At 42.5% G+C, this 17,440-nt stretch overlaps 2 protein-coding genes and 1 pseudogene across 7 annotated transcripts in view; 1 reads left to right on the forward strand and 2 right to left on the reverse strand.

Annotated features, from left to right (window-relative positions):
• LOC100666121 (putative adhesion G protein-coupled receptor E4P) overlaps positions 1-1,979 on the forward strand; it is a 64,945-nt gene extending 62,966 nt beyond the window's left edge. For all 6 annotated transcript variants that reach the window (XM_064280443.1, XM_064280444.1, XM_023540456.2 and 3 more), the window contains one exon: positions 1,263-1,979. In XM_064280443.1, coding sequence (XP_064136513.1) covers positions 1,263-1,313 — 51 coding nt within the window. In that variant the 3' untranslated portion in view covers positions 1,314-1,979. The remainder of the gene's footprint in view (positions 1-1,262) is intronic.
• A 4,122-nt stretch (positions 1,980-6,101) lies between these two features.
• LOC135230601 (vomeronasal type-2 receptor 116-like) lies at positions 6,102-11,929 on the reverse strand (annotated as a pseudogene).
• A 1,327-nt stretch (positions 11,930-13,256) lies between these two features.
• Positions 13,257-17,440, reverse strand: part of LOC100666404 (zinc finger protein 883-like) — a 42,072-nt gene continuing 37,888 nt past the window's right edge. The window contains exon 5 of the mRNA XM_023540460.2: positions 13,257-17,224. Within this exon, the coding sequence (XP_023396228.2) occupies positions 15,478-17,224 (1,747 nt within the window). The 3' untranslated portion in view covers positions 13,257-15,477. The remainder of the gene's footprint in view (positions 17,225-17,440) is intronic.

Here is a 17,440-nt window from a genome sequence, read left to right on the forward strand (position 1 = left end):
AGAAACATGAATGAAATTCTCTTAGTTAAGTGATCTTGGTCCACAGCTCCTCAAGGGTGCCAACCAGGTTTCTTTATGGTAGGTTTGCTGTGAGGTTTAAATAGGCCTGTGCTTTGTGACTCTCCAAGGGAGACCGTGCGACTCAGTACTTTACACACGTATTTGTCATGGATTTTTTTTTTTTTTCCTGTAAGAAATCTTTATCCTTTGTGAAACGCCAGTGGCCTAAGAGACATTGGTGGTTCAGTGGTCAAGTTCTTGCTTTCCATGCAGGAGACCTGGGTTCAATCCCCAGCCAATGAACCTCCTGCACAGTCACCACATGTCTGTGAGGAGGCTTGTGTGTTGTTAGGATGCTGAACAGGTTTCAGCAGAGCTTCCAGACTAAGATGGGCAAGGAAGAAAGGTCTGGCTATCTGCTTCTGAAATTCAACCAACGAAAACTTTATGGATCACAATGGTCCAATCCGTAACCAATTATGGGGATGGCTCAGGACCTGACAGTGTTTTATTCCTTTGTTCCTTTGTCCACGCGGTCTCCGTGAGTCATGGGCCAACTCGATGGCAGCTAACAACAAGTGGTTGAAAGAACGTAACTTAAGAATTGGTGCTACAGCCAAAATAGTACATGAAGATAAAGATAAACCAATAAAAAAAAAGAAAAAACAAGTTGCCATCCAGCAGATTCCAACTCACGATGACCCCATGTGCATGTGTTACAGAGGAGAACTGCTCCACAGCGTTCTTGGCTGTAATCTTTCTGGAAGCAGATTGCCAGGCCTTTCTTCTGCGGTACTGCTGGGGGGGTTTGAACTGCCAAACTTTTGGTTAGCAGTCTAGTGCAAACTGTTTGCACCACCTAAGGATAAGGCATACGAACCATCCCTCTTCCTTTATTTAATGATTAAAATAAAGAGATAGTGAATGAAGGGGTAAATAAGATGGATTTCATTGAGATTTAAAAGTAGAAGACACGGATTCCAGTCCTACCTCTATGGTCAATTTGGTGAGCCCCTGGGATCAGTCCTCTCATCTCTGAGACAGGGGGACCAGACTTCAACATCCTTATCCTCATTTTCAGGTCTTTGATTTCCTGAACTACAAAAAGTAAACTTAAATATGTTATACCTAGAAGGAAAAACACTTAAACTCTCCTTGGGGTCCACTCTTTATGAATCTCAGCCCCTTTGGCCAGAATTTCAGCAATAACCTTAATTAATTTCAATTCTCTTTATTTACCTCCCACAAACTTACGTCTGGAGATGGAAAAATCAACCAATTTGTCTGAAAAAGGAAAAAACAGTTCACTCTGAAAATTATCAGCTGCTCCACGTCACCGCCTGACTTCATTTTCTGGATTCAAAAAGGGGAAAGAATAAGCCGTATTACACAAACACGAGAGAACGGTCTCTCCACGGTGTAGAATGACTGGCAGAAAGTGTGCTTTGGCTGGATGGTATTTTGCACAAGGCTTCATTTACAGCCTTCTTCCTTTTCTCCTTTTTAACGGAAGCATTTCACGCACAAACACACAGCTCTTAAATGTACACTTTAGTGATTTTTGCAAAGGTCTATACGCCTGTGTGACTGTCAAGAATATCAATCAAAGCAAGATATGGAACATTCCCTCCTACTCGTCTCCAGGAGCCCCCCCCCCAAGACCCCAACTCAGAAGCAACTGTTGTTTTAACTTCTATTACAGTAGGTTAATTTGGCCAGTTCTTGAAGTTCACACACATGCAATCGTATAGTATATATTCTTGGTGTTTGCCTTCTTTTGTCCAACATAACCCGTCTGAACTTCATCCATGTTATGCATATATTGGTAGACTCCTCCTTTCTGTTGCTGAGTAGTATTCCACTATATCACTATACTGTATCCATGACCTGTTTAACCATCCTCCTGTTGGTGAACACTTGGGCTATTTCCACTTTGGGGCTATTATAAATAAAGCTGCTACAAACATTTTTATACAAAATTTTTGGTGGCCAGATGTTTTCGTTTTTCTGGGTAAATACACAGAGGTGGAATTACTGGTTCATATGGTAAGTTGGCACCATGGTTAAGCGCTTGGCTGCTAACTGAGAGGTTATCGGTTTGAACTCACCATCCACTCCCTGGGAGAAAAGACCTAGCAATCTTTTCGCATAAAGATTATAACCCGGAAAATCATATGGGGTAGTTGTACTCTGTCCTACAGGGTCACTATGAATTACAACTGACATGACGGTACACAACAGCAACAAAACACGGTAGATGAATCATCAACTTTAAAAGAAGCTGCTAAGCAGTTCTCCGAAGTGATTGTAATAGTTTATACTCTTGCCAGGAATACAGAAGCCTTCCAGTTCGTCCACGTCCTCAACAACACTTGAAATTGTCAATCCTTTGACCTTTAGCCATTCTAGTGAAATAGAAGAGATATCTTACTGTGGTTCGAAACATGGTGAGCACCTATCCATGAGTCTCTTGGGAGTCTGCATATCATCTTTTGTGAAATGTTAAAGTCTTTTGTCTATTTCTCATTTGGGCTGTTTGTAAATTCAGCATACTGCCGGGTACATTCATTGAGAATATTTTCTCGTAGACTGTGAACAACATCCTATTTTATACAGTATCCGTTGCTGTTATAGCTCTCATTGAAATGTGGACTTGGTCCTAACATTATAGCACAACTACTGTCTATGTGGGAGCCCTGGTGGCACAGCGGTTAAGAGACTGGCTGCAAACCAAAAGGTCAGCAGTTCTAATCCACCAGCCGCTCCTTGGAAGCCCTCTGGGGCAGTTCTACTTTATCCTATAGGGTCGTCACAAGTTGAAATTGACTTAACAGCAACGGGTTTATTGTCTGTGTGTGATACAAGGTAACAAATGCAGGGTATAGTATGCTACATATACCTCAGTTTAAGTTCAACAGTGATACCAACCTCAAGGTTGCAACGTTAAAATGGAATAATGGAGTTGTGGACAATCATTAGATGCCTCCCCACATCTAAGTTCCCGTTCTTCCACTTCTTCCACCCAGATTTTTGAGTGGAGAGTTACTTTTTCTTCACTGTGTAGAAGAGATGTGGTTTGGATGTGATTAACCCCACTCTTATCCCCAAGCAGGAGCTCTTTCGGCTTAACCCAGTCAGAACCTTCCTTTCCACCTGTGCAGCGAATGAGCCAAGAGCAAGCGTATGATCCAATTTGGGCAATGGAAGAGGTGAAAATTGGGGTAAATTCCATGATTTGTGTAGAAGACGTAGAGGCCACAACTTACAGAGGCCAACACATTCTTGGTTTTGCTAAAGCCAGTTTCCACGTTTGGTTTTCTGTTGCTCGTAGCCAAAGAAGCCCAACTTAACACAGTGATACTTTAATTGATGAGAGAGTTTATGGGGACATCAGTGGTTCTACCTTTGTGGTAAGAGTCAACAGTGAGACTGATATTATTTTATCTATTCAGTCTATCCTTTCCTTGTTTGTCTTGCCTTTTCAGCCTCACTGTCTGTATATCCAGTCTATCCATTCATCCATCAACCCTGTCCCTTCATTCCTCCATCTTATATCTTTGTCCATTTCTTCCCTCCCTCTCCTCATCCATTCATCTCTCTTTGCTTCCCTCTATCTTGTCCCTTTGTCCATTCCCTCTTTCCATTCATTCACCCGTCATCTCTTTCCATCTTGTTTTACACTGACTCTATCTCTCCATCCATTTGCCCATCCATCCATCCATCCCCTCCAACACTTCATTTAACAAATGTTTTCTTTTGCATATTACACTTAAAAATGCAATAAGGATGTACTAATATACATATATATATGCCAATATCCTTTTGAATAGATACAAATATCCTAAATGCAAATGTACTCTCAGTTATCTCACAAAAGAACGCCACACCATGGCCAGTTAGGGTTTTCCTGATAATAAAGGCCCAGCAATATCAATGAAATCTTAAATGACTAGGTAAAGGAAAGAACAATCGCTTCAACAGAAATCAATAAAGATTTTAACCAAATCTTGATGACATTCTCAGCAATTGAGAAATGGAAGAAAATATCTTTAATTTGAGAAGCAAACCCACTGTCGTCAAGTCAATTCCAACTCATAATCACCCTACAGGACAGAGCAGAACTGCCCCCATAGAGTTTCCAAGGAGTGCCTGGTAGATTCGAACTGCCTACCTTTTGGTTAGCAGCCTTAGCTCTTAACCACTAAGCCACCAGGGTTTCCAATCTGAGAAGAGTATGATCCAAACATGTAAGAGCCCTGGTGGGACAGTGGTTAAGCGCTGGGCTGCTAACCAAAACGTCAGCAGTTCGAACTCACCAGCTGCTGTGCAGGAGGGAGATATGGCAGTCTGCTTCAGTAAAGATTACAGCCTTGGAAACCCTACAGGGCAGTTCTACTCCGTCTTATCAGTCACTATGAGTTGGTATTGACTTGATGGCGATGGGTTAGGTTAGGTTAGGTTATGATCCAAACATGTACTGTTGTTGTTCACTGCCACCGAGTTGATCAGGTGCATTATAGCCCTCGGCTACCCCACTTTTCAACCTTGAATTTCATTTTGTATTCTTTTTTGTTGTTGTTGTTCCTCACATTAAATCTACTGATGAATTTCGCTACTCTTGCTTTATTGTGTTGGTACCAAAGCCAAACCAAACCCATTGCTGTTGAGTTGATTCCGACTCATGGCGACCCCATGTGTGCACAGTAGAACTGTTTCATGGGGTTTTCAAGGTTGTGACCTTTCAGAAGCAAATCATCAGGCCTGTCTTCAGCACCTCTGGGTGGTTTTGAACTGCCAACATTTTGGTCAGTAGTCCAGCATTTAACCATTCATGTCACCCAAGGACTCCTAAATATGTACTACAAACACCATATTTGATAGTGAAACACTAGTAGCTTTCCCACTAAAAATCAGAAGCAATAGATGGATGCTCATGGTCAACACTACAATTAAGCATCATATTAGCAATATAAACAGAAAAAAGAAATGAGAGAGACCAAGAACAGCAAAGAAGAAATAAAGGTGCCATTACATAATCATATACCTTAAAAGGGAACCAATCTACAAAAATACAGGAACCAACAAGTTAGATCAAGACTGATATATAAGAAATAATACTTTTCTTATGAAACATAAATCACCAGTTTGGAAATGTGGCAGAAAAAAAAAATTTTTTTTTTGCCTTCACAGTAGCAACAAACCCTACAAAATACTCAGGAATAAATATGACAAGAAAATTTATTAGTCTTATATATAAATGCAATGGTTTTTTTATATATATATATATAAATGCATATAAAGCATTAATAAAGAATGATGAATAAAGATTAAATGGAAAGATAGGGCAGATCCCACAATGGGATAACCCATTATTGCAAATGTATCAGTTCTCTACCAAATTAATTTATATATCCAATACACGGCCAGGCCGAATTCAAGAGTTTCTATGATTACATTGGACAAGCCAATTCTAAAGGCCAAGTGAAAGATCGTTCTGCAAAAATGCCTCAGTAATATTGCAAAAGGCAACAATGTGTTACCAACAACTACCAGAACGTATTAAAACAGTACGGTATTTGTTCAAGAGGAAGATTAAAAAAAAAAATGAACTACATTAGGGAATCTAGAAACAGTCATTATAGGTAAAAATTTAGGATGTTAATAAACGGATGTTTCAAATTGATTAGAAAACAAGGAATATTCCATAAATGCTCTTGGATCAAGAAAACCATGGTTAGAGGAAAGGAATCTTTATGTCTACCAAGCAAAGCAGGAAATAAAAGCAGTGAAAAAGCCAGGTTGAACAGTATATAAAGGTGGTTAGTATCAATGCAGTAGGGTCTCTGGATGTCTCAAAAGATTTGTAGTTGCTAATCTAAATTGAACCCACCCAGCGGGGCTGGGGAAGAAAAGCTTAGTAATCTGCTTCCGTAAAGATTAATGTTGTTGTTAGGTGCTGTCGAGTTGATTTCAACTACCTGCAACCCCATGAGACAGAGCAGACCTTCCTCATAAGGTTTCCTAGGCTGTAACCTTTATGGAAGGAGCCCTGCTGACTCAATGGTTAAGTAACTGAAAAGTCAGCGGTTCAAACCCACCAGCAGCTCTAGAGGAGAAAGACCTGGCGATTTTCTCCCATAAAGATTACAGCCTTGGAAACCCTATAGGGAAGTTCTACCCTGCCACATGGGGTCACTGTGAGTTGGAATTGACTCAGCAGCACACAACAATCCTTACAGAAGCATTTCTCCCACACAGCTGCTGGGTGGGTTTGAACCATCAACCATTTAGTTATTAGCTGAGGGCTTAACCATCACACCACCAGAGGTCCTTTCCATAAAAATTATATCCAAGAAAACCCTGTGGAGCACAGCTCTACTCTGTAACACATGGGATCACCATGAGTCAGAATCAATTCGAGGACAACAGGTTTGGTGTGGTTTTGTACCGACACAGTAAAGCAACAAGAGCAGGCTGCATTGGTAGATTTAATGTGAGGAACAACAACAAAAAAAAACAAAACAACAAAGAAAAGAATCCAAAATGAAATTCAAAAATGAAAAGTTGGTTGGCTCACGGCTGTAGTGCCCTGACACTATTAAAAAGAAAAATGAGTGGCTTGCTAATTGAAGAAAGCTAAATCCCACTGGATTGTTATCTAATACCTGATGGCAAGAATGATGTAGCTTTGTCTTCAGACCTTCTATTTTGGGAAACGTGAGTTCAAACTTATAAGTTTTATTGTCCCCAGAATGTGTTTTATCCTTTACCCCATACACATTGCTTCTACCATGCTTTATCAGAATAATATAGCACTTTGGGGAAAAGGTGCAGCCTAGTAGCCTTGCACTGGAGGTCAAGATGGAGAAGATCTCCACAGCCACCTTGGCCTTCCCCTTGGTGCTGTGGTAGACAGGAAGGAAGGTGACCCAGACACTGCACAACACCAGCATGCCGAACGTCAGAAACTTGGCTTCACTGAAGGTATCAGGCAGGTTCCTGGCCAGGTAAGCCAAGGAAAAAGCCCCCATGGCCAAGGATCCCAGGTATGCCAGGACACAGTAGAAGGGAATGACTGAGCCCTTGTAACACTCAACGATGAGGTGTCTGGGCTCAGAGTGTGTGTCTATGTCAATAAAAGGGGCAGAGGTTCCCAGCCAGATCCCACAGATAATCACTTGGATCAGAGAGCAGATGGGAACCGCAGAGTTAGAAGCCCCTGAAACCAGCAACCGCCTCATGGTCCTTCCGGGTTTCATGGCCTTGAATGCCAGAGTCACAGTAATGGTTTTGGCCCAAACAGTGGAAACAGCCACAGTGAACACAACTCCAAATATGATGTGTCAGAGGATGCAGGTGGCTGTGCTGGGATGGCCGATGAAGAGTAAGGAGCAGAGGAAGCCAGGAGGAGGGAGAGGAGCAGGGCGTAGCTGAGAGCCCGGTTGTTGGTCTTGACTATGGGAGTGTCTTGGTGCTTCACAAAGACCCGCAGAACCGCAGCTGTGACAACAGAGGAGGACAAGGCTGTGCAGGCCAGAGCCATTGCCAAAGGGTCTTCATAAGCCAGGAAGGTCACAGCTTTTTGAAGGCAGCGCTTTTGCTCACTGTTTGCATGCTGATGATTTGGACACTTCACAAACTGATCCATATCTGACTAGAAATGCAAAGTGACATCAGCCCAATCAACCCGTTGCCATGGAGTGGATTCAGACTCACAGCAACCCTACTGGACAGAGTGGAGCTGCCCCCTAGGGTATCCAAGGCTGTATCTTTACAGAAGCAGACTGCCACATCTTTCTCCCATAGAGCAGCTGATGGGTTCAAACTGCTGACCTTTCGGTTAGCAGCCACCACCAGGGCTCTGACATCAGCCCACAATTCTCTTATTCATAGGCCCCACCCCCGAAACATTCACACTGGACAGTGTCAGCCAAATTGTCCTTCTTTGTTGTCGTGTCATTGTTGTTAACTGTTGTTGAGCTGGCCCCAACTCACGACCACCCCATACACAATGGAACCAAACACTGCCCAGTCCTGCACCATCCCCACGATCGGTTGTGGATGGGACCATTGTGATCCATAGGGTTTTCACTGGCTAATTTTTAGAAGTCGATTGCCTGACCTTTCATTCTAGTCTGTCTTAGTCTGGAAGCTCCGCTGAAACCTGTTCATCATCGCAACCACACACACAGCCTCCACTGACATACGAGTGGTGGCTGCACGTGAGGTGCACGGGCCGGGAGTCAAACCTGGGTTCCCCAGCTGATGGTTGATATGTTTGAGTCCATCGGTATGGCTAAAAACACCCGTTTCTGAAATCCAACACACCCTTTCTGAGCACGTGTTCTATGTCAGGTACCGTGCACTAGAAAATTAAGCTGGTGAAGATCCGTACCTTCGATATGATCTATAGTTTCAAAGAATATGAAAAGCAAGTCCTTATAATATCGTTTGCCAAATTCAATGATAAAGATGAAACTCAGGTTACCGCCCAAAAGGGTTTCCATGAAGCAATAATGCCTGCAATAGGTCTAAAACAGGAGTAGTCCCTGGATGACACAAACAGTCGACTACTAACCAAAGGTTGGTGGTTCAAACCCACCCAGAGGCACCTCAGAAGAACGGCTTGGCGATCTACTCCAAAAACCCTGTGAAGTGCAGTTCTACTCTCCCACACATGGGGTCGCCATGAGTCAGAACTGACTCAACAGCAAGCGGTTTTGGTTTTTGGTTGGGTCTAAAATAATAAGTCAAAGAAGATAGCTCAGTGCGGAAACAGTGTATAATGTCAAGTGGAAATACTATTGATTAAGCCACCAAATTACTAACTGTGGGAAGGATTTTGACTCTGCTGTCTTCTTCCAGAGCCTTGTCATTTCACTGGAAGAATGAGGGCTATTATAGAGAGGTGGGGGATTTCTCTGTGAGGCAGGTACTTACCTGTCTCCCTGGAAATCTCATTCCCTGGATGCGGGGTAACCAAAGCAGCAGGCAGCCTTTCTCTTCAGGAATTTTACAGAATTCAAAGCTACAACTCTCACTGCACACGGAGTGGGAAGTCTGAAGAGAAGCAGATACGTGTTGATAGCAGCTGTGACTTTTACCTTTTTGTTGTTGTTAGTTGCCTCCAAGTCAATTCTGACTCATGGTGACCCCATGTGTTACAGAGTACAACTGCTACGTACGGTTTTCTTGGCACATTGCCAAGCCTTTCTTACGTGGTACCGCTGGTTGGGTTGCAACTGCCAACTTTTAGGTTAACCCGTTTGCACCTAGGCATGCATGATTTCTACCTAACCCTCCGATAACCACAGTACTCTAGAGTATCGGACCATCAATACATTAATTTTTAAATACCTAAATCCAATTATTTGTTTGTTGTATCCTATGAAATATACAAATGTTTGGAAACAAAACGAACAAAAAAAGCCAAACCCATTGCCACAGAGGTGATTCCAACTCATGGCAACCCAACGTGATACACAGCAGAACTGCTCCATGAGGTTTTCTTGGCTGTAATCTTTACAGAAGCAGATTGCTAGGGCTTTCTTCTGCAGTGCCACTGAACGGGTTCAAACCTCCAACCTTTCGGTCAGTATTTGAGCACAAACCATTCATACCACCCAGGAACCTATAACTGGAAACATATGCTTGAATAATGGGCGGCATAACAGTTAAGTACTCAAGTATTAGTCAAAAGATTGGCAGTAGGATCCCACCCAGAGGTGCCTTGGAAGAAAGGCTTGGTGATCTACTTCTAGCAGATCCCAGCCACTGAAAGGACTATGGAACAGTTTTACTCTGCACTTATGGGGTCACCACGAGTCGACGGCAACTAACGACAACATGATTGAATAAAGGTGTTCATTTCCCATGTACTGGAGAGTGGGTAAGAAAATCCCTCAAGTTGGAAGGTAGGTTGCTAAATGCCTATGTGTGGCCCTTTAGTGAGCTATGAGTAGACACAAAACACCCAGGACAAAATTATGGTTAATTCAGGTATAGTGTAAAGAACTGTTAATTTGATCCAAACCCACCTCTATAATCCCATGGCCCACTCTATCACCTCCTCAGAGACAGACAATCCTTGACCATGTGGAACGTACAGGACAAACTGTCCTACTTTCAAGGAGCCCTGGTGGCACAGTGGTTAATAGTTGGGCTGCTAACCAAAAAGAGTCAGCAGTTTGAATGCACCAGCTGCTTTGGGGAAACACTATGGGGCAGTTCTACTCTGACATACAGGGCTGCTCTGTGTCAGAATCAACTTGACAGCAGTGGGTTTTAAGCTTCCGGTAAATGGAATCACAAGTATATAGTGTTCTTGTCCAGTTCTGTGATTCCACACAATACTGCTGGGGTTCGTCCATGTGGTTGCGAGCATCAGCCATTTGTTCCTATGTTTTGCTGAGGAGCATTCCATGGTGTGGGTACACCACACTACATTCATCCATTCATCAGGTGACGGACATCTGGGTTATTGATCATCAATGAAGCTGCTCTGAACATTCGTGCACACGTCATTTTGAGGACATGTTTTCATTTCTCTTGTGTAAATACTGAGGAGTGAAATCACCAGGTCAACGGGCAGGTTCACCTTTAACTTTATAAGAAACTGCCAGACTATTTCCCAAAGTGGTTGCACCCCTCCCCCAGCACATGTGGATGCCCATGTGCTCAGTTACTGTTCCTTCCTGTATGCACCTGCACAGGTGAGGACCCTCTGCACTTTCTGCCTACTCATGAGGGCTCCCTGCTTTCTGAAACTTGGTTCTTCAAGGCGCGGGTGACGCAGCTGTGGCAAGTCCAGGCCCCAGCGAGCTGGAGTGGGAAGAGCAAGCTCAGTCAGTGCACAGCCTCAGAGCAGCACCCCAGAGGCTCCCTCGCCTGCCTAGGGTTTGTTTCTCAATTCAGGCTGGGCATATGGAAGGCCCCTATTCCTCTGGGCCTCAGTGCGAGCCTGGAAAGGTGGGGAGGAGTAGGCTGGGGAAGTTTCAAAGGTGTCCAGGAGCTGAAGGTGGCTATGAGGCAGTTGGGGCTGTGAGGGGGTAGACAGGGCCATGGCAGTCGTATGTGTGTTTAGGGAAGGTTGGGCTCACTGCATGGGGAGGATAAAAGGGAGTGCCAGGTGACAAGCAGGCTCGTGTGCTGGCCCAGACAGGGTCATCGGGCTCAGACCGTAGTGCTGGCAGTGGGGGTGGAGATAAGGGGGTGGACTGAAGGGATGAGGCTTTGTTCCAGGTGGGACGGGGGACGTGGGGTAGGAGGCAAGAACAAACCCAGAAAATGTCACAGGCAGAAGGGTGGCAGCGGGATGGGGAGGAGGAACAGTCTAGGAAGAAGAAGAGGTGTTCCTTTTAGACATCCACGTGAAGCTGCCCCAGAGAAATCAAAAGACTCACTTCTGGGCTCAGAGGAGAGATGGCAGGTGAAAGACTGGAAACTGCAGGTGTCCAGGGAGAAGGTTGAAGGCCAGGAGCAGCATTTCTGTCAGACTTCATCACTCCAACGTCTGCCAGGCCCACGGAAGAGAGAGTGTGTTGCCTTGGATCTGGATGTCAGATGGCCCCCCAGGCTGGGTGCTGACAGATTTCTCCATTCCCGAAGCCAAGCTACCGCTGCTGGGAAATGCCCTAAAGGTCACGAGGGTGGAAGTGAGAGAGAAGAGCCAACACCCCTTTTCACTGCTCTCCTGGGAGCAAGTGTTGCCTGTTCACCACAGGAGTGAGGCCCGCATCACACCTCAGGACCCTCTTCCGAGAGGTATCTGCACTGTATTTAGCTACAAGAGCATTTTTCCTTCCTTAGACACATGACTCAAAAGCTAAGGCTTATTTCAACACATTTATTTCCTTCTGAAACCACCCCAGCAGAGAGACCAGAATATTGAGTGTCTCCTGAGGGGTGGTGGCACCGGCTGTGGGTACACCATCACCACATAACACAACGAGGTGCTGGGTTCAGCTCTGGGTTCCTGCTTGGAGAAGGTCTGTGAAGCTGCGGCTTGCTAAGGCAGGGGAGGGTAGGGGTGGAGCTCCACCCCCACAACACACATTCTTGAGGTAAAACACCTTACATCTGGAATCTCATGATTCTTCACCACCCTGGGATACTGACACCAAAACCTGATAAAACAATAAACTAAAAAAAAAAAAAAAAAGCCCAAATACCAAACTAACCCCATTACAGACCTGTATCACTTATGAGTATCAATAGCCAAACAGTAAACAAAACTTTAGTGAACAGAATCCAGCATACTGGCCAAATTCATACCGTGACCAAATAGGATTTATACCAGTTCATTAGTAAATCCATTAATATCATATGTATTAACAGATTCAAGGAAATAACTCATTTGCTTACATACATAGTTGATGAAAATTGCCTCTGACAAAACTCCATAACCATCCTAAACAACCAAAAAACAAATCAGTGGCAATCAAGTCAATTCTGACTCCTGATGGCTCCATGTGCATCGCAGAACTGGGCTCCACAGGGTTTTTAACAGATGTGACATTTCAGAAGTAGATCATCACGCCTTCCTACCTAGTCCATCCTAGTCTGAAAGCTCCACAAAAACCTGGTCAGCATCACAGCAACACATGAACCACCACCGAGAGATAGTGACTGCATATGAGGCCCACTGGCCAGGAACTGAACCAGTGGAAGGCAAGAATTAGTTACCAGAACAGAAATTTATTTTCTCACAATTTCTTAGGCCCAAAGTCAAACTCAGGGTCTTGGCCACATCAACTCCTTTTGTGAGCCTCTATCCTAGTTTCTGGTGTTTGCCGATGATACCTGTCATTCTTTGGCTTGCAGACTATCTTCACATGGTATCTGTCTTCCCCAATTATTGGACTGGGACTCTCAATACCACAATGATGTTAAGTCTCCCTAAGTTAGTTTAAAAATTTAATGCAATCCCAATAAAAATATCTACAACTTTTTTTCGTGGAATTGGACAGGTCCATAATAAATTCATATTAAAAAAAAAAAAAAGGAAAAATAGCCAGAAAATCACTGGGGAGAAAAATAGAAGAGGGTAATAGCCACATTAGATATTAAAACATACTATAAAGTCTTTAACATATATTTGATAAAGGACTTGTATCCAAAGTATACAAAGAAATCTACAAATTCAACAATTTAAAAAAGCAAACAACCCATTTACAAAATACATCTGAAGATATACTTCACCAAAACATGATTATATGAAAAGATGCTCAGTGTCATATGTCATTAGGGAACTGAATATTAACAGTTGCTACTTTAAGCTTATTAGAATGGCTAACATTCAAAATATTGACAACATGAAATACTGGCAAGGAAGCGAACCAATAGAAATTCTCATTCATTGCTGGTGAGAATATAAGATGGTACAACCACATTGGAAAACTCGGGCATTTTCTTAGAAGTTAAACATAGGTTTATCATACAATCCAGCAATCACACTTACTTCAGACACAGAAGTGGAGGCAGTGAGCAATTAAGATGGCTGCCCAAAAGCTGACCTGCTAATTCAGACGTCGACATCCACTTTTGGTTGCCACACCAAAAACAGAATAATAGCCGAGACCTCAGGAACTGTGGTGACAAGGAACAAGGGACACTTCCTACAGCTGAGACCCAAGTAGAAACACTGGTATCCTTCTGCAGGACTTGGTTAGGCCCTGGGTTCAGACCAGGCTAGCAGTGACAGGATAGCCCAAAGTCCCATACACACAGGCCTGTCTAATCGAGATTGCTATGGGATACCATGTCTCCTCAGCAAATATGGGGATGTTCCTGTCAAATGAGCCACTGCAATGGATTGAACTGTGTTCCCCCAAAATACGTGTTGTAAATCCTAACCCCTATACACGTAGACGTTATCCCACTGGGAACGGGGTTTTGTTGTATTAATGAGGCCATACCAATGTATGGTGTGTCTTAAAACAACCATTTCAGAGATACACAAGGAGGAGATTAGGCACAGAAGAAAACACAGATGGGGGAAGGTAGATTCCACGCCACGTGAAGAATGCCAAAGAACTGAGGTACAGAAGATGAAAAGAGACAAGGACCTTCCCCCAGAGCAGAGACCCTTCCCCTAGAGCTCACACCCTAAACGCTGACCGCTAGCCTCTGAAACTATAAGAAAATTAATTTGTTTGTAAAAGCCACACGCTTGTGCTATTTGTTATTGCAGCGCTGACAAACTAGGAAAGCTACCCACCTGAACATTCCCCCTTGACGTCAGTGCCAAACAAAAGTACTACGAGACTGCATCAGAAATCGGCCTGTCCAGGCTGCAACATAACTGGAATTATGGATTGCTGGTGGGAATACAAAATGGCACAGCCCCTTTAAAAACGGATTGGCAGTTTCTTATACAGTTAAACATATACCTATCCTATGACAACAATCCTACTTCCAGGGATATATGCAAGAAAAATGAAAACTGTAAGTTCACATAAAATCTGTTCAGGAATGTTTATATCAGCTTTATTCATAATACTGTAAATGCCAATGTCCTTCAATTGGAAAATACATAAACTATGATATCACCACACAATGGAATACTACACAGCAACTAAAAGAAACAAGCTATCAATACATCCATTAACTTGGATGACTTTCAAATGCATTATGCTATATGAAAGGAGTCAGAATCAAAAAGCTACACAGTGCATGGAATGTACAGGGCAGTTTCCAGGGATTCATGGCCAGGTGAAGGATTGACTAAAAAAGGGCAGCATTTTGGAGGGAAGAATGGTACCATTCTGTATTTTCATTTTACAACTTATGAGACTTCATGCATTTGTGAACTCAGGTTCCAAAAGTAAATTGTTTTTAAGTTTAAAAATATAGTAAAATTTTTCATAAGAAATGAATAATGAACATTAAAAAATTGAAAATTGGGAGGAAGAAAAATGAGAAATCAATCATAATCTCACTTTCAGGGGAAAATCCCTGTTAATGTTCTAGGATGGACTGTCTCTACAATCTACTCTGTTGGCATTTATAAAATGTACATTAATATGTAAATGTTTTACAAACTCATATCATTATACTATGATTGCTTCTCCTGTGATCCAAACACAAGGAAGGCCGAAAGGAAGTACACAAAAGATCAACAGTAATGAGAGTCTAAATAATTTTTGCTTTTCCACATACTTTTTATTTAAAATAAATTTTCCACAATGAGTACATACTGACTTATGCACAGAAAAAAATATGGAAACTTGAACGTTGTTTAAGGAAACATAATTCTCATCTATAGAGAAGGAATAACTAAATACCGTTCCACATTCCTTACTTTCAGAAGGTTTCTCTCCACTATGCCTTGTGTTCTGTGAGATATAGAGGTAGGAATAACAGTTTTCCCACATTCCTTATATTCTTGTCTCTTTGCACTGCAGTAAAGGACTGAGGAGTAAAAAAAGGTTCTCTAACATTCCTTAAATTAATAAGGCCTCCATCCACTGTGAGTTCTTATGTGTAAAGTGAGGGATGAGGAACAACTGAAGACTTTCCGACATATCTTACATTCATAAGGTTCCTGTGAGCTCTTATATGTTTAGTGAGGGATGAGGAACAACTGAAGACTTTTCCACATTCCTTGCATTCATAAGGTTTCTCTCCAGTGTGAACTCTTTTATGTGAAGTGAGGGCTGAGGACTGACTGAAGGCTTTCCCACATTCCTTACATTCATAAGGCTTCTCTCCAGTGTGAACTCTTACATGTGAAGTGAGGGTTGCGGACTGTCTAAAGGCTTTCCCACATTCCTTACATTCATAAGGCTTCTCTCCACTATGAGTTCTTCTATGTTTAGTTAGGGATGAGTAATCACTAAAGGCTTTCCCACATTCCTTACATTCATAAGGCTTCTCCCCACTGTGAGTTTTTTTATGTGAAGTGAGGTGTGAGGAACGACTAAAGGCTTTCCCACATTCCTTACATTCATAAGGCCTCTCCCCACTGTGAGTTCTTATATGTTTAGTGAGGGATGAGGAACAACTAAAGGCTTTCTCACATTCCTTACATTCGTAAGGCCTCTCTCCACTGTGAGTTCTTATATGTCTAGTAAGGGATGAGTAATCACTAAAGGCTTTCCTACATTCCTTACATGGATAAGGTCTCTCTCCATTATGAGTTCTTACATGGATAGTGAGGTGGGAGGACTGACTAAAGGTTTTCCCACATTCCTTACATTCATAAGGCCTTTCTCCACTATGAGTTCTTATATGTTCAGTGAGGGATGAGGAAAAAGTGAAGACCTTTCCACATTCCTTACATTTGTAAGGCTTCTCTCCAGTGTGAACTCTTTTATGTGAATTGAGTGCTGAGGACTGACTAAAAGCTTTCCCACATTCCTTACATTCATAAGGTTTCTCTCCAGTGTGAACTCTAATATGTGAAGTAAGTGTTGCGGACTGACTGAAGGCTTTCCCACATTCCTTACACTCATACGGCCTCTCTCCACTATGAGTTCTTCTATGTTGAGTGAGGGATGAAGAAAAACTGAAGACTTTCCCACATTCCTTACATTTGTAAGGCCTCTCTCCATTGTGAGATTTTATATGTGAAGTGAGGTGTGAAGAACAAATAAAGGCTTTCCCACATTCCTTACATTCATAAGGCCTCTCTCCACTGTGAGTTCTTAGATGTGTGGCAAGGGCTGAGGAATTACCAAAGACTTTTCCACAGTGCTTACACTCATAAGGCCTTTCTCCACTGTGAGGTCCTATATGTATAGTGGGGGATGAGGAACGACTGAAGGCTTTTCCACATTGTTTACATTCATAAGGCTTATCTCTGCTGTGAAATTTTTTACGTAAAAGGAGTGATGAGGGATAGGTTTTCCAATGTTCTTTACATTCATGCTTACAAGCTCTCTCATGTGTCTGAAAGGATGAGAAACTACAGAAATCTTTCCCACATTTGTTACATCCACAGGGTTTCTCTTCAGTAAGAGTTCTTACTGGAATACTTGGGTCAGAGGGACAACTGCAGGCTTCTTTACATTTCTTATATTGGTAAGTATTGTAGCCAGAGTGAGATCTGGTATGATACTTAAATGATGAGTGATTGATAAAGGATTTTCCACACTCTTGGCATTCAGAAGAATTTACAATAGTAGGAGTTCTTTTGAACACAGCAAGATTTGGAATCCATCTGAAGGTTTTTCCACCTTGATTTTCTTCATTATTTTCAAAGAGGTTCTTTACAATATGCCTTCTGTTAAAAATAGGCAGTATGCTGTTAGAATTATGTTTGTTCCCATTTCACTATTACCAAAAACAATGAATGTTTATGGTTGTTGCCCTAAGTTGTCTCATATTTCACAGGTTAAATAATCTGGCAGAGAGGCTACCATTCATTATTGTCACAGTGTTTCCAAATCAGGAGGCTTTCTGATAATTGTGCACAAGTGAAATATATTTCAAATATTCA

Source organism: Loxodonta africana, chromosome 3 (genome assembly GCF_030014295.1).
Source record: "Loxodonta africana isolate mLoxAfr1 chromosome 3, mLoxAfr1.hap2, whole genome shotgun sequence".
Taxonomy (NCBI): domain Eukaryota; kingdom Metazoa; phylum Chordata; class Mammalia; order Proboscidea; family Elephantidae; genus Loxodonta; species Loxodonta africana.